The sequence below is a fragment of the Amblyomma americanum genome, chromosome 10 (assembly GCF_052857255.1).
Source record: "Amblyomma americanum isolate KBUSLIRL-KWMA chromosome 10, ASM5285725v1, whole genome shotgun sequence".
In the NCBI taxonomy this organism is placed as follows: domain Eukaryota; kingdom Metazoa; phylum Arthropoda; class Arachnida; order Ixodida; family Ixodidae; genus Amblyomma; species Amblyomma americanum.
In genome coordinates this window covers 117,589,739-117,612,637 of record NC_135506.1, presented here as the reverse complement: position 1 = coordinate 117,612,637, position 22,899 = coordinate 117,589,739, and the positions used below count along the sequence as shown (strand labels likewise).

General features: G+C 47.1%; 1 protein-coding gene across 1 annotated transcript; it reads right to left on the bottom strand.

Moving 5' to 3' along the window:
* Positions 1–973: 973 nt before the first annotated feature.
* Positions 974–22,851, bottom strand: LOC144107010 (uncharacterized). Its single transcript, XM_077639987.1, has 4 exons — positions 22,585–22,851; positions 21,664–21,739; positions 21,461–21,573; positions 974–6,510 (listed from the first exon to the last, which is right to left on the bottom strand). The coding sequence occupies exons 2-4, from the start codon at positions 21,727–21,729 to the stop codon at positions 4,071–4,073; spliced, it is 2,619 nt and encodes an 872-aa protein (XP_077496113.1). The 5' UTR covers positions 21,730–21,739; positions 22,585–22,851; the 3' UTR covers positions 974–4,070.
* Between the last annotated feature and the right edge of the window lie 48 nt (positions 22,852–22,899).

The following is a 22,899-nucleotide window of genomic DNA, read 5'->3' as shown; positions in this document are numbered from 1 at the left end:
TACAATAAGCTCAGAAGCTATTCATGAAACCAGGGAGATTAAGCTAGGTGTCAAAAATAAAACATAAGATGTTTGACTGCAGCAGAAACGGGAGGGCGTGGAGCAGAATCCATTTTTTTTCTTCTAGATGAAAGGCGTGAGGCAAGGTTAAAAGGAATCTTATAAACAGAAATTAAACCTCAACATACCACTAATCTATCTATAGACCTTTTAACAAGCAGCTCCACGGGCACTGCCACATTGGGCACTGCACTGTGCTCTTAGTATAAAAAAGAGTTGAGGATTTAGCTCCCCCATGCTCTCCCCACAGCCCAGAAGACCGGTTTTCCCGAGGGTCGAGAAAATGTCTATAGGTATCTCACACAAGCCATCAGCAGCAAACGAATTTTTGATGTTAGCATTCTTTGCTGAACATTGCAGCAGCTTGTAGATGGCACGCAGTGCATTGATTTGTTTCACTGTATTGTTGACAGTGTTGCGATATTCCATACTTTTCACTCGGTTGCCTGCAGATTTAAAATTTAACCATAAAAATGTCTACTTGGAAATCTTATGTAACACCCCTTTGAACTGCATTTTGTCGACCTCCTCCACCAAGAAAAAGGGGTCACAGAGAATGGATCCGTTGCTCCGGTCAGCTGCACTTCTCCAACTACCAAACCACAAACCCTTCTCCACTCAGTCGTGCTTCCCGAACGCTTTAACTGTCAGCACAACCGTTCGTAAGTTCTGCTTTCCCAACCCCTCAACCATAAGCCCAATCGCTCGTTCATCAGCTCTGCTACACCAACGCCTTAACCATGAACCCAGACGGTCAAGTCAGTTGCACTTCCCCAACCACTCGTCAGCTGTGCTTCCCTAACTCCTCAACCGTGAACCCAACAACTCCAGTCAGCCGAGCTATCCTGAACCTTGCCACATTCATGTTCCTTGGTGCAGTGCACTGCAGAAACAACACTGAAAACTCCTCGAGGACAGCATGATAATGAGTTCTTTATTATACTAAACAGTGATGGCTCATGAGATGCTACACTGGGACTATACCAAGAGAAAAAGCAGGAAGTAAATGGGAGTTCGAGACACAGCAATTTACAGCAGGGTTGATGGAATCAGCTGAAAACAGAAATAAACACAGAGCAACAGCTGTGGCTGCTCACTGCATGTTTACCAGGCACGGCACCATCAAGGCAACAACTGAAGCCCTGGGGAGCAAACAGGCCACAATCCAACAAGAAATGTGTCATGAAATTGCCAGCGGCAGTATTTTGCTGCCGCATCAGCAGATATTTTTTAGCAACAAGGTCAGTGGCCAAACACTCCACGAGAATGAAACAGTGGAAAGTCAAAATGTTTTGAGAACTGCACTGTGCCATGTGCATAATGTGGAACAACAATTTGTTCCAAATGCTTATCACCTGGACTTGAAAACAGATGCCAGAGCCAGCTCTCCTCCAGGGAATTACAGTAAACCCTCATTCACTCAATAGCACATCTCAAATTACTGGCCCAGGCTGACGTGTTTTACATCACACCAAGTCACGTGTTCACATCTACGTACCTTAAAAGGTTTGTTCACAAAATGTGGGTATCTCGAAATTTGGTGCGTGAAAACACATGACAATTGACAACAGCCAGTGGTTTGTGCTGAAGTGCCGCAATGCATGCCGCTCACCAGCGCTCCGGACCACTCTGTACTTAGTGAAATTCTGGTGCCAATGTCGAGGCCCTCCATCTTCGCTTCCAGCTTTAAAGCTTGCGGAATGTTGCAAGGCTCAGACAGGGTGTGGTTAATGCAGTAGCGGCTGGACAGACTAAGAGAGAGAACAAGTGCAGTGGGAGCCTTTGACACAACCCCCGGTGCAGTGGCATCATCTCAGCTGTGGGAGTGATGGTGGCAGCTGTTGCCAACACCACATCAATGCAAATGCACTTTCAAAAACTCGCGCAATTTTTGGTAGCAGTGCTTGCTGCGCTGATCTAAGTGCTCAACTTCCAAAGTGTAGTTCACAAAACAAAACAGCTGATATTCACAATGCACTGTAAGTGTACTGAAAGTATCAAAGCTTTCCTTATTTCAAAACTATGTTTTTACCTGAAAATTTTTTGCCACTTCAGCGGCTTTGAACCAATGAGGGTTTACTGTAGCCCACTATGACAGAAGCTTGTGCAAATGGCCAGCAGCAGGTTTCATGGTTGGCTTCGTGTCAACGGTAACGAGCAAACCAGAACTAACATTTGCCAGGACGTATGCGGCTGGTGACAGTGAGAGTTCATTCTGCGTGATAATGCTGCCACGCAGTCCAAATGACATGACACTGCGCACGGGGGAAAAGCCTTGCTGCAAAAGTGTGATGAGGTTTGGCTCGTCTTTTTCACTGACACGTCGCACCTACACTCGCTGGAGCGAGAATCCAGATAGCGACACAGACATGCTCCTGCGGAACCACCCCAGCACGACTCAAAGCAATGCTTTTAGGCGTCAAAGCTGACCTGACACACAAAGCTGATGACCGACAGAGCAGTCGGGGCTGCTTAGCACGACTGCGATAACTGTACAGAGAAGTGGTGAGCTGTAATAATAATGGGGTGTCGTGCAAGGAAGCGCCGTGACTTGAGGAAAGCAAGAAAATAATGGATATGACAGTAAAGTGCTATGATGGGGCAGCAAGCACCAACTGGATGAGAAAATAGCCATGCTATGTACAACTTTATACAGTGATGCCCCTTCTTCCTCTCTTGTTGCCACAGGCTGTGTGTTTTACCTCAGCACAAATGCAAACACCAAAAAAAGAAAGCCCCAAAAGAACCCTGAAAGAGTCGATGAACGATGACGTGCTAGCTTCTGTCAAGGCCTCCTCCCGACACGCAAAACCACGAAGCAACCAGGTTTCGTTCCCTGCAATGCTTCATTTGCACAAGGTGCCAGATTGGCAAGCCTTAAACCAGTGCACGAGAAGAGTAAAACATCAACCAATCCGGAGAAACAGCAGCTGCAAGTGCACAGCTTGTGTGGCAATGTGACACGCAAACCGTTTGCCGACTGAACCGAGCTTAGTGTTGAACAGTAACGATGCTCACTTCAGCGCAGTAAGTCGCTTCGCACTTTTTAGGATAGCTCATCCATGAAACTACTCCAGACAAGGGAAACACCCGAGCCTATCTAGGCCAAGGGGAGCACTCATTATGGTTCAACACCTCAAAGACACTCACTATTCCCAAGGTTCACATTGTGCAGCTTTGTGAAACAAAAAAACCTGTAAATTGACGCTGTGCTTGTGAATTCTCCGGCTAAAATGCCTGATGGGCCTCGCCCCTGCTACCAATGCCCAAAATTACAATAGAAAATGTGTGGCCAGGCTCTTTGAATAATCCGTTTGAAGATCTCGGGGATAACAGCACTTCTAATGCCAAGTATGTTTTCTTGGACGTACCTTGTAAGCTATGGCTATTTTAAGAAACAGTCCCTTTGATTCAATCAGAGCTGTGCTCTGTGAGAGAACATTGCCTTCGAATTTCTGCACAATGAACACAGAGAAACAATGTAACACTAGGTCCACAGTGTACGAACAACCCCAGTGAGACCATGTACAATGCATTGTCAGTGAACCAATTCACTAGTTTCAGTCGCATGCAAGTCATGTTACACAACTAGACAGTTGCAAAAATTCAAACAAGAAATAAAACAAACGAACCTAACAAGAATAAAATGCAGTCCCACTTCCCGCAATTTCACTATTCCAAGGCAGAAGGTGTATTAGTGGCCATTTAAAAACAAGCCTCAACACTTATTTGGAGGAGGAAAAAAATAAGATGAGAAGAAACCCAAACTCGGAGGAGCATGCGCCTCCCAGAACCCTCTGCTTTCTTTTGCAACCCGTTCCACTACAAAGAAAAAAAAAGGAGACAGCACTGCAACAGGGCCGAAGTGGCGTTTCTTGCTGCCACCCAACATCGCTGTCTCGCGGTAAATACACACAAGGCTCTTCCCTTCACATGAAAGAGTGCCAAAGGCAACACTGAAGAAGTGCAGGACACGCACATGCGCTGATGCGAGCCTTCCGCCACCCTGCTCAGCTCTGGCCCACAATGAGGGCCGCAGACTCCCCCTTGGGCTCGCTGCTCTCGCTGAGCCCCTTCTTCCGCCGCTGCCGTCGCCGTGGTGACTTTGCCTCTTCACCGGTCTCCGCCTCATTCTCTAGGGTTAACGAGCGGCCTCTCTTGCGTGTTGGCGAAGGAGAGGTTGCCTGTGGCTGCTGCTGCTGCTTCTGCGTGGCATCCACACCTTCGTCCTCGGGGATCTTTGTGTAGCTGTGCTCGATCAGGTGCGGGCTCACCTCGTACAGCTTGAGCTCTCGCTGCGTCAGCTCCAACATCGACGGTGCCTCTTCCATGATCCCGTCGTCCTCCTCATCCTCATCGGGTATGGACGGGACGTCAGACGGCGGTGGAAGAGGGATTTCATCCAGATCCACCGGTTTCTCGCCGTCTGCTCCTGGCTTTGCTGTTGCAGCGTCCTTGCCCTGCTTCTCATGAAGACGTGAATTGGCGCTGCCTGCAGACAAACTGCCATCAGTATCACCTTTCTTGTCATGCTTTGAATCTTGGGACAGTGCCTTGTCCGCCTTGGTGCCTTTCCTCGGTTGTCTTTCAGTGCTGTGCTTCGCGTCTAGAGAAAGCAACTTGTCTGCCCTGCTACCCTTCCTGGTTTGTCGCTCTGTGTCGTGCTTCACATCTGCAGAGAGAGCTTTGTCTGTCTTGGTGCCTTTCCTGGACTGTCTCTCAGTGTCGCTCTTTGCGTCTGGAGACAGAGCCTTCTCTACATCGGCGTTCTTCCTCGAATGCCTTTCAGCTTGTCGCTTGCTTTTTTCTCGCACTGGTTTGACTTCGGCGTCTGTTTTTTCTGCACCCTTCTTTTTTTCACGCTCCTTTTTGCCTTTCTTGGGTGATAGTGGTTTTCCCTGACTTTCAGCATTAGTTGGTTTGGGGGTTGCCTCCTCTGCTTCTGATGGTGCCTCAGGTGTGTCCTTTGCTGTGTCAGCACCGTTTTCAGATACTTCCTTAGCAGTTTCCTCAGTCTCCTTCTTTTGCTCACTGTCCTTTCTGGACCGCTTTGCTATGCGGTTCACAACATCTTCCTCCTTCAGCCGTCTCTTTTTCTGCTTCTCGGCTGGTTTAGCCTGCACTTTCCCCTCAGCCTTCACTTTGGACTCGGCATCAGGCTGGGCTTCGACCTTGGCTTGGGCTTTGCCTCTCGAGAGGGCCCTGCCTTTGGGCGAGGATTCAGGCTTGTGCTGGGCTTCAGCTTCAGGCTTAGCACCATTCTCTGGTTGGGACTCAGCTTTGGTCTCAGCTTTAGTTTCGGATGGGGCTTCGGCTGGAGCCTCAGCCTCGGATGAGGGCTTGGCCTCAGAATGCTGTTCGGTCACAGGCTCGTCTTCGGCCTTCGATTCTGCTTTGGTCTTGTTTGCTTTGGTGTCCGCCTTCTTCCTGCCCTCTGGCTTTCCCTTCGCATGCTCCTTGGGTTCTTCAGGCAGTGCGGCCATCTTTGCCTCTGTTGCTGCTTTGATGACAGCCACATCGTCTTCCAGCCTGTCCTTTGCCTCAGCCTTTTTCTTGTCATCAGCTGGCTTTGCCTTGACTACGGGCTTCCGTTCAAGCCGGTCAAACTCCTTGAACAGCATGTCCTCCACCTCCACAAGCTTCCGTTTCCGAACCCGGCCCTCTGGCTTAGATGGAGCTGCATCCTTTTTTGCTGGTGCCTTGTCAGCCTTCTTTGTAGGGATATCTTCTTTCTTTTTTTTCTTCTTCAACGAAAGCTTGTCTACCGCATTCTCCTTGTTCTTTTTTGCGGCGGGCTCACTTTTTGGTGTGCTGTCTCCTCCTGAAGTAGTATCGGCATCTGCATCGCTGGCACTCAGCCCGGTGTCTGCCGGCTTCTCGTCCTTGACTGTGGGAGGAGGGGCTTCGTGGCCCTTTGCAGCAACATCACTCGCCGTACCCCCATCAGACCCACCCCCTTTCTCCCCGCTGGTCTCGACCTTATTTTCCGAGTAGTTTTTGAGGATCCGCTTTTTTGGAGAAGTGAAATTGAGTCGGACCATCAACTTACGGCCCGTGCGTGGTGCTAGTGATGACCTTGGCTTGGTTCCGGAGGCCGCCTTCCTGGCTGACTGAGACTTCTTTTCCGCTGGGGTCTTTTTCACTACCTGTGGCTTCTTCTCAGCTGGGGTCTTTTTCTCCGACTGCAGCTTCTTCTCTGCCTGAGGCTTTTTCTCCGACTGCAGCTTCTTCTCGGCCTGTGGCTTCTTCTCGGGCAATGCTTTTCTCTCTCGTTTCACTGGAGTTGATCCTACAGACTTCCGAGACGGTGGTGGAGGCAAACCAGCCGACTTGGCTCTGGACTGCTCCCCTTTGACGGTGAAGTCGAAGTCGGATACCGAGAGGGGACTGTTCACTTGCTCCAGATAGGCCGATAACTCATTCCGTGACCGAAACTTCTTACCCTGCGGACTATGTTCGAGGATGGGAGAAGAAAAGAAAGAAAACAAACTTTTAGTCAATCTCTACAGTCAGATGTAATAGTCGAAAAATCACTCTGAGCATGCCCAAGTGTGTACTGTGTACTTTCCTTGTAAATCTCCTTTGAAGAAAAATGCTGCTCACAAAAAAAAATCCCAAGCCATATTTTATGAACCAGGCATTGGCAACTGCCACATGCCATAGGGTATCTCTAAAAAAAAAAAAAAAAGGAACTTTAATTTTCGAAAAGTTAACAAGAACTTCCTATATTCAACACTGGTGTGGCCAACTGTCTGTCGGGCCTTTATCAATGCAGTAACTCCGGCAAGGGGACACGGCAATTACAACATGGTGAAGTTTTGTGTATACTTCAAAGCAATGTCAAATTAAGACAATACACAGCACCATCTTTAAACAATGTGAACACACTCTGGCCCTCCACCACGACTGCAGAACAAAGAGGACAAGGCGGGTGGCTCTCGTACCAGTGCCATGTGTGCATAAGATACAGCACCGGGTGCTTCATTACATCAACTTCATTTTTTTCGTAGGCATTGTCGTCGGTTCAGATCTAACTTCATGGTGCACCTAAATGATGATGTCACAAGTTAACTACCTAAAACATAAACAAACGTTTTGCCCTTCATCGAAACGTGACTGCCAATGGGCGGGATTCTAATCCACAAGCTCAGCAGATGGGCATGGTAACTGCTGAGCCAGCACGGCACGTTTCATTTAATGAAATGCTCATTTATACCCACAAAAAAAATGAAAGAAAGAAAGAAAAGAGTACCTGAGTGGCCGTTTTTGTGCAGTGTTAGATCAAATGAAAACGAGAATTGTGCCAACAAAGCTGGTGTGCAGATGACAGAGAGAAAGGCAGCAAAAGAATCCAAATGGACCAGTACGCAGGCCATTTTCTCCACTTACACTACGTAGTATTAGGAAGGCTTATGTCATATGAAGGGCATAACATCTGCACCACGGCAACAATAACAAATATATACTACCGGCCTTTTGTACATATGCCCATGCCGAATGAGGTGCCCCATGAACAAGTAATTATGATTTGCGTGTTATACTTCGGGGACTGGCAAAATATTAGTAAACTTCATGGTTTTCAGTAAGGTTTTCAATAAGGCTTCAGTGCGATGATCATTGCTCCTTAGCTGAACCTAAATGTAAGATAAAGGTAACTGCAAGCGTGGTTTGCGGAGATAACGATTTTCCGGTGTATAAGTTTTTAAAATTGTTAGTAGGACATGAAGCTGGGCTAGTCGATTCATAGTTGATGCGAACAAAAACTTTCTTCCCGGGCTTTCCGGAGGTCCTAATCACATGTGGCTCTCGATACTGTCGTCGCCCTGCGCTCGCTGTTCCCTTTGTGCTGCGCATGTACCGTGTTCGTCATGCCGTTTGCCTTTATAAGCGCCCTGTTTTCGAAAAATAAAATCAGTTGGAAGTTCTGTGCTTTGTGTGTGTTTTGTGTGCGTCTGTCATTGTCCCTTCAAATTCGCGCAGTTTTTTATTCGCATCAATTAAAATTGTTAGTTGGTGCATCCGGTGCAACTTATATTTTGTGAAAAACGATGTACCATCACACAATATCTTTTGCCGTGCTCAATAACTATGCACAAAAAAAAAAACAAGCGTAAAAGAGAAAAAATCGGATTATTAAGAGACCTTTAGCACTGCGCGGTCTGCTACCGTGATCCGCTTCCATGGAGACTCAACTGTGCCTGCACTGGTAACACCCCGCTGATGCGTAGCAGAACAGGGATCGCACTAGGCTACAACTGTACATTTTTAAAACGTTTCCTAGGGTAGAAGTGTGTGCCACCGCCGCATCGAGTTCAGCCGGTCTAGCCACATTCTAAGAAGTTTCAATTTCAACACTGCATCCGCATAGCTACGTGCACATAGAGCGTTTTGCTCAACGTGATAATGTCTGTGAGGAGAAGCTGTGACGCAAAATTTAAGTTGTGTGGCGTTTAATATGTGCTGGAGAGCAGGAACTGGGCAGCACGAAGACAGTTTGAAGTGGGCAAAAAAATTATCTGGGACTGGCACAAACTTGCAAGAGCGCTATGGTCGACGAATACAACACAACGCAGGCCGCGAGAAGGAACCCCTTTTAGGGCTTGAGGATCGTCTGCACACGGTAGCTGGCAATTGCTAGCAGCCACAAGTATGTATTGTTGTTGCACTCTCCGCCTAAGGGATCCTCGGCACATAAATATAGAGCTCACTGAATGAACAGGTGCGCCATATACACTGGTGTGACTTAAGTGCATTTTTTTCCCCGGAAAAACTGCCATTTACAGCAGGGCAGGACTTCTAAACTAGAAAATACGGTGCTAATTCAGGGCCCTGATCAGTACAAATTACTTTCGTGATTAATAACAAGAGCCCTATAACGAAGAACTGTGTGCATTTGAAGGAGCAAAAAGAAGCTGCTGAGTGAGTACCTACCACCACTGGCCATAAATGAGGTATCGGGCTTTCACTTCGTCTTATCTAGTTTAAAACAAATTGCATGAGCGGTAAATTTGCTTTATTTCTTATTTTGAGTGACGATTCTGCCACTTCTAGGCCTAAAAGGAGTGTCAGCTTGTTGACAAAAATGGTTTCCATTCTAACAGCCAGATGGCGCCACTACGCTGAGCTTATCGTTGAGTCTTCATTTGCATTTGCTGAACTAAATGTGCGAGTCTAAAAATGCCATAACATCCCGCAAAATGCTTGTGTTGTGTTTAGCGTACCTAAGCATGCATACACTTATGGTACGCAAACAATACTGGTTTATACTTATTTCTAACCATGTCTGAGTATGCTGCGAGCAGATGACATAAAGACGACAAGGCCCGAAGGAGCACGCTTAACGGGCTCTCCTGATTGGTTGAGGAGGTCTCTGCCTACCACCGTGCAGCAAGGAACTTATGAGATGGAGTACAGAGAAGCGCTCATAGACATCGGACACCTGATAAAACCTTGCTAATTTCTTACATGAAAGCACTGCAAGGTAGCGCCATTCACTGCCAAGCCAGTAGCTCTCTTCTGTTTGGCATTTCATATTTTCGAGCTCTTCAACAAAACACACTATGCTCCAGAAGCCACTACACATATTCCAGTTGGCAAATGAAGCCCTTAACAGCATGTGACACTGGCTACTGCAGCCAGTCAGCCCAGGAAAACAGCAGATAAGTGCGTGGCAGCACTCTTGGCATAAGCTCTACTGGGCTGATGAAAAGGACTGACGAGTTATGCATAAGCTCCATTTGATTCGCCTGCACTCGCTGCACCAGCTCTGTAAAGTTCTGTGGCAGTGCAGCGAGGGTGCAGCGCCAGGTCCGGCAGTTCACGTACACCTTGGCACTGCCTGCTTCCAAAACGAATGGTAGAGTGCAGGCCTAGTCGTCTTCCAGCCTTGGCGTTGCCCCCAAATTGCAGCCAGCTGTGTGCCATCCACCTCTACAGCACCAACATCATGAACCACATGAATTTTCAAACAGCATATATTGCTGCGAAGTGTTGTCATGAAGAATTGGTCTCAATGCATGCGTTGTTGTTGCCCTCAAGTGGTAAATACGGCACTTACCCACTAGGGGGATTGGCCAAGACACTGACACAAGTTCGAAAACTGCTTTTGAATAAGAAAAAAAACAACCTAAAGACATTACGAAACTCCCTAATGCCTCTGCTCTGCTCAGGAAGCTTGTTTGGCAGGCGCGGCAGACGAAGCATTTCCACGGTTTATTTCCGTCACGCTTATACTATACTATATACCACTCTAGCATCGTTTTGTTACCACCCAAGTAAAAGTGCATTGAAGATAAATTCCAACTGCGCAGCACTGCTCACATATATTTATATCGTCGCTGTACATTTTCCTAATCCTCTTAAGCTCGTCAGCATTCAAGCACAAGGGAAAAAGCATGTGACTGCGTAAACAGATTTCTAGGCAGGCCAACGTGAGCAGAACATATGCAAAACTTGCATTTTTCAAGAGAAAGCGCGTTACTCGCGCAGTTACTCAATAGGAGGGGTGACCGGCCTGCCCGGTCAGTTGTGGGGAGTCGGCCCGGAGACGGCGCTTTTCACTGGTGCCTGCAGCGCCTCCCTATGAAGCTGCGGTCCCCTATCGTGGTGCACCGTCCTCGCCAACGAGTGGAAAAACATCGAGTCCCTTCACCGCGTTTATCACAACTCACAGGCCATTGTCTTCTTCCATAGTGGCTACAGCTGCATGATCTGCACTACTTCGGCACTGGCCACTAAGGAGGGGCACAGTTTTCCTGAACTAGACCTGCATGATGTCTGCACTTTTTTGGAACGAATGAAGTCATGCAGAGGGCGCCATGTTGCATCTCCGAGAGACCCAGTTCATGTAGTGCAGGCGAGAACGAATCTATATGCAGTGGCATCTCACTGACCGGACAGTTGAATGAGGTTCAGGCTGAGCAGTGTCTACAAGACATCACATTGTTAAACGCTTTTTTCACATATCTGCTCTGGAATTGCGTCCCCTGCCTGTATGATGAAATTCATGAAATGTATGTCATGTTCACGTGGGCCAGACAGTACCTAGCAGAAGGGGAAACCAGAGTAAAGACTGGACACAGTTTGGTCAGTGCCGAGTGCACGCGCCTCTCTTCAAACTGTTCTTGCCACAAATGAAAAGCATTTGACAGAACAGGGCCGCACATAAACAATTCTTCAACCTAAGCGGATACAGCCAATGCATGAGGGACTCAAATGCCAGCGCAACGCTTACGCGTGGCTAAAACTGAGTCACTGAACCAACAGCAGCATGTGCGCATCTGCAGCACTGGTGGTCCGCTTTTTAGAAACCCTTATTGCATAGGTCTATTCACTGCAACTTGAAAAAGAAGCACGAAGAAATGAACAAGAGCAAGCCAACGGCTGGCCCATATTTTTAATTCTTTAAAATTTTGTCAAGAAGTAAGTTCCGGCAAAACCACCCTACATTTCATTCTGCTGCAATGACTTGCATTCTAGGTTGCTTATGATCCGGCGATCAATTTTTCGAACTGTGATGACTTGGACTAGAGCGGTATTTCAGACTTTGGTGATGTGCGGGCAGACACCCCAAAGGAATGTGTATATGTTCACGACTGGCATTTTAGACTCTGTATTGGCGATTTTCATGACCTGAAGGGGCGCCTCAATTGGGGCAATACAGCGGCACTATGGAAGACTGTCAGCCATTCACGATAAATTGATATTCGTTTGCCGATGAAAGTAACTTAGCAAGAGTCAAACAGTCTCACTTCTCAAGAGCGACAAAGAATGAACGAGAAACAACGAAGCTATGCTGCCTGGCATTTGGAAACAGCCGGCGTGAAGATGGAGTGGTAGACGGTCGACGTGTGCATGGAGGGAACTTAAAATCAATGACACTCATGATGAAGGATTTTGTACAGTGGTAAGCGACAAAAACAGGCGATTAGATGAGCAAAACCCAGCGATTGTCAAGCCTAATGGTTTGAGCATTTGCCTCGCATGCGGCAGGAGGTGTGGGGGTGCGATCCCCGGTGCTGCCAGGTACCCACCGGTGATACAATGGGTGCAAGCTTTCCCTTGGCCTGGTCCTCAGTTTATCTGCGGTGAAATGCTTGGAAGAAGGGTTTCTGAACCCACCTTGCACAAATAAGAAAAATCTTGCACCACGATGCCTCGCACCATAAAAATTCATCATCAATTTGCATGCAAATTGATCGCCATGCAATTGCCATGCACTGGTAGTTAACTTCTTGCCCTCCTTCTGATGGGATAGCTGGTTTGGGCTGGTCGTTTGCTCATCGCGAGCGGTAGATGGTGATAGCACGCTGGCCAGTGATTGATACACGGCGGTTAGCAGTACGAAGGGATTAGCGGTCTGGCAACACGTTGCCAGTTGGGGCAGCAATTCCAACTTCTTGGCAAACAAACTGATTTATTCAAGACGGGATTGACATAAAAAGGCACGTGAGCAAAAGGCAGTTTAAAACGGGCGGTTTTGAAATGGCTGTTAAAAATGGCTAAGCTTGAGACTCGGCGTGCTCGTACCAAGTCAATGTCTCCAGCGGGTTTTTAACCCCTTCGATAATTTGGCGGAGCTTTAGTAAACTAGCTCTTGCCCAATTTTAACCAATAGTAGTGCAGTGGCACCGTATGTGCAAGTGGGCAGAGCCCAGGGCTCCCCGGTCCGAGCCCAGTGGACCCCGCACCTCCTGGAATGTGCAGGGCGCGTGATTCCGCGTGCGCAGCTCGCTGCATATGCATTCCATCGAGTGCCACGCATCAGATTTGCCGTCTCCGCTGACAGAAAAAGAATGTCTTCCGCAAGACAAGGTCCTGCGGAAATCCACAGAACCTCAGATGAACGGATTTCACAGACTAGCAAACCAACCTGGCAACTGCTATGCATAACATGCACGGGTGATGACAGTGCTAAAAAAGAAAAAAAAAACAGTAAAATGTATGTGTTTTTAGCAAGAAGAAGGCGTGGCAATCCAACCATTTCAAATGTCAAGCCACACGTAAATGTGGAGGTGTGCATCCTGTTCCCACAAAATCTTAACAATCTTAAAATCTGCCAGCTATAACAGACATAACTACTTTGAAGTCTGTAGGCCGTTTGAAGGAAAACTTCTTTCAGAAACTGTGTGTCTCGGCCGTGGTGCTATATAAATGCAGTCAATCTCGGATATATCGAACTCGGAGGGGACAGCGAAATAGTTCAATATATATAAAAAATAAAATGAAACTAGATAAGCTTGTCTGTAACCTAGGAGCAAAAATACCGTGCTTCAACACACTGGTGATGTGCGTCTTGAAGCGACGTGCCACACTTCCGTGTGCTAGGAATAGCTAGGCCTAGCCTGCTTGACAATGAAGCCGCTGTCGATGGTGGTTTTCGAACTAGGCAATGCCGCTAATAAAAGGTCCAATCCTGTTACTGGTACACTAGAAACAGAATAATATTTCATGAACATAGATGTACAGTTGGTTTTCAGACTTTCCTCTATGCCTTTGGCAGCGAAGCATGCCTCTCATGGGCTGCAGCTAGGCTTTGGTCAGTACGGTTGGTTTCCTCGCATCAAAAGCTGCCTCCGTTCAGCACTATGTCTTCCGTATGCATAAAAAGAACAGAAAACTGGGCAAGTTGGAACAGATTCATCTTTAAGCAGAGCGAAACTCACGACAAAGTGGAAGAAACAAGAGACCGCACGAGTGCTATGTCGTCTTTCTTCCACTACGTCCTGTGTTTCGCGCTGCTTAAAGATAAATCCGCTTCAACTTGCCCAGTTTTCTGTTCTCGTTAACCAAATTTTTTTGTACAATGGGCTCTTTTCATTCCGTAGCCTATAGCTTTCACAACCCAGCAGTGGTGACTGCTCTCATAGCAATCTGTGTGTGCAGAGCAAGAACGGCATCTTGGCATGCAAGACACCAGCAGTGCCCTACCAACATCCAAGTTTTGTGCGGTTGGCTGCAGCCCTCCCCTGGGCACACGAGACGGTTGTGCCGTGTCCTTTGCTCCGAGTGGTGGAGACAGGCACGCTTCTACAGGGTTTGTCTTTGCGTCCACTGTGGCCTTGCAAAGAATGAGCAACACCAACTCCGGCTTTACGTCGGCTGGTCCAAGACAGTGAACCGCGTAAGTGAAGTTTTGTGGAATACCGTGCGGCCTACGTTACCCACTAGGAGAAAAGCCTCAGCAACGAGAGGAAATGTTTGTTTTCTTGGCAATGGGGCGACTGAAGATTGTCACAGACGTACTCTGGAGCTTGGTAGCGCTTTTGTCGTCTCGTTTCTTCCACTACACCCTGTGTTTCGTGCTGCTTAAAGACAAACCCATATGCAGTCGCCTACAATTCGAGTACCACGGCAGCTGCACTCAGAAATCGCATTACCAAGAAGCACAATCGTTGGCAAAATTTTTTTTGTGGCGATTCGACCTTCAGATAATTCAGACATTTTTCCCTGTTCCTTGGGGTTTTAATGTGGTTTTACTCTATTGGGAAGATGTTGATAACTATTCAACTCCACATCATTGCCTGTTACTCATATTTTATGTTGTGCTAAAGCTTTTAGCTACATTTGCTCAAAGAAATAGATCCAAAGTACAATTTGTATGCATGGATACCCTTAAAGCAAATTGCATCTAGCTTTGAATCACGTTAAGGTGCACTTCTGACAGTTAAAACAAAACCTCCGGCCCCTTGAAACCTCTGAGCCCTTTCCTCTGCACCCACTGCAGAGGAAAGGGCTCTCCCATGTCTCTCCAATTAAACCTGTCCTCTGGCAGCTGCGCCCACCCTATGCCCACAAACATCGTAATCTCATCTGCCCACCTAACTTTCTGCCGCCCACTGCTACGCTTGCCTTCTATTGGAATCCACTCCGTTACCCTCAAGGACCCGTTGGTTATATTCCCTTCGCATTATATGCCATGGCCAAGCCCATCTGTCCACCTTGATTTTGACTAGGATGTCATTAATACGCGCTTGTTCCCTCACCCACTCTGCCCGCTTCCGGTCTCTTAACGTTACACCTATCATTAATCTTTCCATGGCTTGTTGCGTTGTCCTTAAGATGAGCTGAACCCTCTTCGTTAGCCTTCACGTCTCTACCCCGTAGCTGAGTACCGGTAAGGTAGAGCTGTAGTACACTTTCCTCTTGAGGGAAATTGGTAAACTGCCATTCATGATCTGGGAGAACCTGCCATATGCGCTCCACCCCATCCTTATCCTTCTAGTTATTTCCCTCTCATGATCCGGATCAGCGGTCACTACCTGCCCTACGGAATATATATTCCTTTACTACTTCCAGCACCTCGCTACCAACAGTGAACTCCTGATCCCTTGCTACACTGTTGAACATTACTTTGGTTTTGTGCATGTTAATTTTTAGACCCACCGCTCTGCTCTGCCTGACTAACTTATTGATCATGGTCTGCAATTCATCTCCTGAGTGGCTCAGCAAGGCACTGTCATCAGCGAATCGCAAATGACTCAGGTATTCTCCATGAACTCTTATCTCTAACTGTTCCCAATTCAGGTCACTGAATACCCCCTGTAAACAGGCGGTGAATAACATTGGCAAGATCGTGTCTCCCTGCCTGACGCCCTTCCTTATTGGAATTTTATTGCTGACTTTATGGAGGATTCTGGTAGCTGTGCAGTTGCTATATATATTTTCCAGTATTTTGAAATAAGGCTCTTCTACACCCTGATTACACAATGCCTGTATGATTGCTGAGGATTCCACTGAATCAAGTGCTTTCTCGTAATCAATAAAGCCTATATACAAGGGTTGGTTACATTCTGCGCATTTCTCTTTCACCTGGTTGATAGTGTGAATATGATCTATTGTGGAATATTCTTTGCAAAAGCTGGCCTGATCATTTGGTTGATTGAAGTCTAAGGTTGCCCTGACTCTATACCTTGTAAGTAAGGAACAGTAAGCTGATCGGCCAGTAATTTTTCCAAGTCCTTGGCGTCTCCTTTTTCATGAATTAAGATAATGTTAGCGTTCTTCCAAGCTTCTAGTATGGCCGAGGTCATAAGGCACTGCGTATACAAGGTGGCTAGTTTTTCTAGCACAATATCCCGCCCACCCTTCAACAGATTTGCTGTTACCTGATCCTCACCAGCTACTTTTACTCTTTGCATTGCTGCTAGGGCTTTCTTTACTTCCTCTTTTGTTGCTGATGGGATGACGCATTGCTGTTCGCTGCTCTCTCTCATTAACATTCTGATTACATTGGATACTGTACAGATTTGCACAGAACTCTTCGGCTACTTAACTATCTTACCCATATTCCTAATGACATTGCCTTCCTCGTCTCTTCCCGCATACATCTGAATTTTCCCTATGCTGTTTTTTGTTCGCTGCTTTTAGGCTGCCTCCGGTCTTTAGAGCATGCTCGATTCTCTCCACGTTAAACTTCCTTATGTTGGCTGCCCCCTTGCGCTTATTTATTAACTTTGTTAGCTCGGCTAGTTCTATTTTGCCTCTAGACACCTTCATGCTTTGGCGTTAATCAGATCTTTCATCTCCTGAAATAGCTTGCCGATATCCTGTCGAACCGTCCTACCACCTACTTCTACGCGCACTCCTTAACGATAGCAGTGATATTATCATTCATTGTTCGAGCACTAAGATCGCCTTTCTCAATTAAAACCGAATATCTGTTCTGCAGCGAAATCCTGAATTCCTCTACTTTCCCTCTCACCGCTAACTCGTTAATGCTAACGTTACTGCTAACTCGTTAATAAGCCTTTTCAAAGAGCGTAAAGAAAAAATTTCTAGCCCGAAAAGTATCTGAGTTATAACTTTTGCACTTTAGTGCCATGTTATAGAAGGATTTGAATCATTTTGGAATTGCTAGAATTTTTTTAATAAATTATATTGAAGTTATTGTCATGTAAAACGTGACAATAACTCTCATGTTCATTTTGTTCATCTCCAATTTTTTGTTTTTCGATTTTTTTCACAATATTTAAAACAAATATTTCTGTTGAAATAAATTTGAATAGAAAGCTCAATCCATTCCAACCGGTGTTATGCATTTCGTATACTTTTACTTATCATACTTTTTCTAGAAAAATGTTTGTCTGAGACCTATGAAAAACAGTCCTTTTTCCAGTGGTAACGAAAGAGTTAATGCCCGCTAGTTCAAAGAGCAGTGTTGCTAGGCTAGCCTCACTAGATGAAGTTCTAGCATTCCAATGGCGGCCTGTCCGGAGCCAGTGAATCTTAGCACCCTCCGCTGCACCACAGGTCTGACTGCTGCCTTGTACAGTTGCTCCGCAGCCGCTGGGGACTGAGGGCCGAGGGTTAATTGGTTTGTTCATAGAAGGTTGTGGCCAAGTACTACACCAGGGTGGCCAAATCCCGTTCTGGTGAGGGAGTGCATTGTCGGTTCTGGTCATCAAGATCAGGCCGCACTCCAGGCCTGGATATGCAATTTTAATGACATGCGGAGTTTTTTTTTTTTTCAAACCCAATGGAGAATTGCGCTGCCCTGGGATTCGAACCCCGGTCCTCTTGCACGCGAGGCGGATGCTCCACCTCTAAGCCTTCGCTGCCTGAGTCTACTGTACAGTATAATCTTGATGATACGAATCTCACAGGACTGCAAAATATATTCGTATCATACAAAATGAATAACATTCACAAGCAGAAGAATGTAAGTGCACCAGCACTTATTATGGCTGGCGGGATATATTTATGGCCACGCGCCTCCGCTCACTGTTCGCAGTTTGTATCTTGCAGAGCTTAGTGCTTGAGGGTATGGTCACGCCTCACATGTTCGTATCGTCCATAATGGCATGGGCAAGTTTCAGAACATCTGATGTTGAATTCCAATGGCACATCCGGATCAAGCTTTCTGCTCTGTTGGGAGCAATCGCATTCTAACGGCAAAATGAGAGTGCGAGTTGTCTGATCCAATGGCAGATCGGGGCCAGGCGTCGATCCCAGATCGCTCTGTGGAGCAGCGATATTTGCTCCGTCGAAGTCGGGAGATTTGACCGGAACCTCGTGTGATTTTCTCTTTCTTCATGCGTCTGCTTCCTGTCATGACCACCTGCTTCCTTCTTGTCGCTGCTACACGGGGATGGAGGCAACATGAAAAAAACATTTTTGACCTTTTTTTTTTTAATTGGATTCTCCCAAATGTACCATATTTACTCGAATTTAACGCGAGTTTTTCCCTGCTTGTTTTCCCCTTAAAGTCTACCCTCGCGTTATAATCGAATACCACACTTCGATTGGCCTAAAGCAGTGCCGTGGTGCAGCCATTTCAAAGCAATCAGCTTGGTTTCGGTTTCCGCAGTTTTGCGATCTTATGCTGACAACATGGGTACCATGGAAGCCAAATCCTCATCCATTTGAAGTCAAAGCGTTGTTCTCTGTTATTTTTTTGTGTTCGTTGCGACCTCGTGCTGAACGCGTCCTCGCGTCGTGTTCTTGTGGCGTCACTCGCGGTGTATTGATTCAGTGCACACGATGGCACCGCGTCGTGCTCGGTACGACGCTCGTTTTAAGAGAAAAGCGATCCTGTTAGCTGAAGAGTTCGGGAATTCTGTGGCAGCTCGAAGACTTGACCTCAACAAGTCAACCCTAAGCGGATGGCGGCTGCAGCGGCAGAGGGCTTTTTACATGTGAGCCCGACCGCAAAGGATTTCGTGGGTTTCGCTATGGCCATCACGTTGAGCTGGAGAAAAAAGTGGCGGAGTTTATTATCGAGCAGCGCAACCGTCCCATGGGGGTGTGTCGAACTGATCCGATGGAAAGTTGCTCGGGAGGTGGGAAGTTCAGAGCATCTTGTGGGTGGGCCCAAACGTTCATGAAAAGGAATGGATTCTCTCTGCGGCGAACAACATCGATACGGCAGAAGTTACCGGGAAAAGAAAAAAAACGACTCCGTTTCCGAAAACAAGACCCCCGAAAGCGAGGAAGATGAGTAAACATGTTGGCCACGATGTCTATTAAAGGTACTTTGTTTTACATCCTTAAGCCTTGCGTTACATTCATGGTTTTATTTTTTCGCGCTGGGCAGTATGTAAAGTCACCCCGCGTGTTACATTCGAGTAAATACGCTAATTATTTTTCATTTTGTTCGCATTGCATGAATAAAGAAAATTGTTTTAACAGAATGTAAATTCTTTGCGACTGCTCTTTTACAGCAAAATCGTTGACCCGTTTGAACCTCCCGCGCTTTCTGACGTCAGCCGATGTGTCCTCGCTCATCCTAGCAGCTCTGTAAATATGGAAGCAACCCGAAAATTTGGCACGTTTTATCGGTAAAATTTTGTGTTGTGGACATCTTCAGACAAAGTGAAAGCTGCGTGTACCTTTCGTTTGTCGTCAACGTGAGAGACAAAGTGGCAGCAAGAAGGAATCTGTGATGAAGCGAGAGGCCCCGCCTCGACGGGTACCGCCACGTTGCCTGAAAACAGAGCTATTCTTGCGATGCAGTGCCCCGCAGGAGAGCATGCATTCCATTCGCAAAATGGGAGGAAGTGATCTCTGCTGGAGCTACGTGCTCCGTTCGTGATCTGCCGTTGGAATTCTGCGGTGTACACAATGTACTATGGCCAGGGAATTTTAAAAATTCATATAAACCATGCTCATAGCATTGAGAGACTAAGGTAAAAGAACCAGACAGCTCACTGCATTGTTCTGAAGTCCATGAGTGCCATAACAGCTTTGTCCAATACAGTGAAATTAACCTTAAGAACAATTAACATTACTCTAACAAATAAACATTTTGTTTATTTAATAATTTTGCAAGCTGACTGTTTGCATACATTCAAAATAGACAGTAATGATAGTGAAACTCCATAAGGCTGGTTTGAGATAACAGAATCTCTTGATGGTGATTTATTTTGCTGTCTAGCAGTTGTGCAATTGAGAATATCAAAGGTAAAGGACCAGACAGCTCATTGCATTGTTCTCAACATCCAATTGAAAGTGGCTGTGTGACAGTGGCATTATACAGCAATGCAGCTGTTTTCCCAAGCAAACATCATCACTTTTCAAGGGGGGATGCAGATTTCAGAGATTAAATTTTTTTACTTTTTGGCCTAGAGTGATGAAAATTGGCAGAGATACTGGCAAGTGCACTAAATGAGTAAATGCAAATTTTCACTCACATATCTTCAGTAGTTCAGACATTACAAATTTTGATGTGCTTCATTGCTATGCCAAACTTGCAGAGAGCCTGGCGTGACAACAAAGCAAGGTAGGAGCCTAGAGTCGCTCTAAAGTTTTAGTCAAAAGAATGGTTCATGCAGTGACATTCCCCAAATATTTTCATCAACCGGAGTTTTTCTCTACACACAACATTATATCCATCCTTGCAAAATGCACTCATTACTATCATGTCAAATCAGTGAGAGAAAAAATGAGAAAGTAATTCAGAATTACAGGAATGTCACTGCATGAAGAATTTAAAAAGGAACACAATGCAACAAACTGCATGAAAATCCATGAAGCCAATGTCATGCTATGCTTTCTGCATGCAGGTCAGTCAGGTAAAAAAAAGTATTTTAGAAAACTGGCATTTTCTCGATCTAAGCCTGTTTTCTGCTACTTACGGTCACAAAAACAAAAAACAATATTTAATGTCACCTTTAGGCTGTTTTGGGGTAAAAATCTTTTGCAATATAATTAGAAAGACCTTATAGATACGAAATGTGGTATTTTCTAATATTAATTTTTATAGAGATTTTTGCAATTTGAAAGCCCCCCCCTTAAGCAGATGTGGTTGGCACTCAAGACCGAGTGGCCAGCTTGATGAAGCTTTATGTGTGAAAACAACACTGTGAGGTGCGTCATTTTGATAGGCTGGCTATAAATTATACTCGACTACCTGTAGTTCTTTAACATGCACCAAAATCTGCGCACAGCAGTACTGTAGCATCCCACCTCCATCTAAACGTAGCTGCTGCAGCCAGGAACAAGCCCGCAGCCTTGGGTATAGCAGCCAAACGCCACAACCACAGAGGCATCGCGACGGCCAGTCATTCCATTACATAATGGCGCCCGCATTACCTCTCACTGAGGCTGTCCGTTTCTGTGCTTCTCACACCTTGCCTGTGTTGGCATTGCTTTTCTAACAAAAGCCGCAGGATTATAGCCGCTGCAGAAGAACACTGCTCTTGAAGCAAATACCATGAGATACCAGCATTCTGCGTGCTTGCGTGGAAAAGCCAGCCAACATGGCATTTTTCCTTTTCAGTGTTGCGTCAAAGGTGGTCTCGGTAAAGTGGAAGCCGCAGAGAACAGCATGAAAAGACAAAAATAATCCAAAAAAGGGTGCTTCGGCATGCTTCCAGCGGCCACAAGAGCATGCTAGTTTTGCGATGCTGAAGGTCTTGGTTGGTTCTGTGTCATACGGAGTGGAATGACTCCAGGAACGTACTTGTATATGTAGACGTCGAACTTGCCAGCCGAGCGGCCGCTCTGCCGCTGGCAGACCTTGCGGTACCAACCCTCGGGAAGGTTCGGGTCATCAAACATGGCCGGACTGTCCAGCTGCATTGACAAGACCAAGAACAGGCTGTGAATGACACTGATTTTATGAAAGCTCCAGGCTGTAAGCGACGGAAAGGATGGCAGACCCACCTCGGTCGTGAACACTGCTGTTGTGGTCGGTGTCTCTGATCCATTTTTGCCGTCACCGCCTGCCATGACTCAGGTTCTGCATTTGGAGAAAGGAAATTCGTAAACCACCTTCTGAAATAACCATGACAAACCAATGCTAACCAAAACAATAAAGGTCCACATATACATTTAAAGGCACTGAACCAGGCTACTAAATCACTGAGCAGTTTGGAGAGGGAAGCAAACAAAACTATGCCACATTTCACAGACGACAGCTGCCGAGCTTCCTAGCGCGTCTGATAACACGCGTCAACAGTTGCATGCCAAATTCGGCACTGCATCCATCGCATATGCCTCCTGCACACGGAACGATCGCGAGGGAACCTGAACGCGCGCTCCCCCCGTTCTCTGAAAACCTACACCAGCCGAGGCGTCCCTCGGCAACGCTTTCTCACGCAGCGTGCACCCAGCTCCGCAGCGGCGGCGAAGGTCAAAGGCGGCGGCGGCAGCTTCCCACTGAGGTTCACTGCCAGCGCGCGCGCCACACGTCCGCTTCGGCAGAGAAAAGCCGAGTTGGCTGCCGAGCCAGTCACGGGCGCACGGCTAGACGCTAGATGAAACGCGACGCGCGCGCGGCCCGCCAAGAGCCCACGCTCGTCGCCGCTTCGCCTGGCGGCTTCAGCGCGGGCCAGAAGGGCTCTGCCGCGGCGCATTTCGCGCGCCTCTGCAGGAACGCGACATTTCTGTGGGAGAGGCAGCACTAGGCGACCCTTTATTCCCGTCCGAGGTACGAGGCGGACGTCGCAGAGCGCGCATAACAGCAAAACGGCGCCGATGGGGGGGCCCCAGCGACTCGGGCGCGCGCGCTCTACTCTCGAGGTGGCCGCACACACAACGGCCGGAGCGCCGCCACCGAATCGCCGCCAGCCCCGCGCGACTCACGGTGAGGCACGCTGCCCTGTCTTCTTGTCTTTCGAAGCGCGCGATGCGTCTCGAAGACGACGACGGAAGCTTTTTCCAGCAGCTCGGTTCTCCCGCGACGATGCGCGATTTGTAGAAAACGTTACGATGACGGAACTCAAAAATTTTTCGACTCTTCGACGATGTCAACACACTTCCATTGTGAAAAACGAAGCCAGGTTGGACGCTAAAATTGACGGGCGGGAGTTGCGCACTCAAGTTCCATGGAAGAAAAGTTGGGGCTAGCACAGAAATGTCTTTGCTGGTTTTCTTGTGATTATCCGCTACGTGCCGCCA

Coding starts and splice junctions, on each gene's coding strand:
- LOC144107010 (XM_077639987.1), bottom strand. CDS start 21,729: ATGGCAGGCGGTGACGGCAAAAATGGATCAGAGACACCGACCACAACA. Junction 21,574..21,663: donor CAGCAGTGTTCACGACCGAG/GTGGGTCTGCCA, acceptor TTGTCAATGCAG/CTGGACAGTCCGGCCATGTT. Junction 6,511..21,460: donor TTCGACGTCTACATATACAA/GTACGTTCCTGG, acceptor CCTCGAACATAG/TCCGCAGGGTAAGAAGTTTC.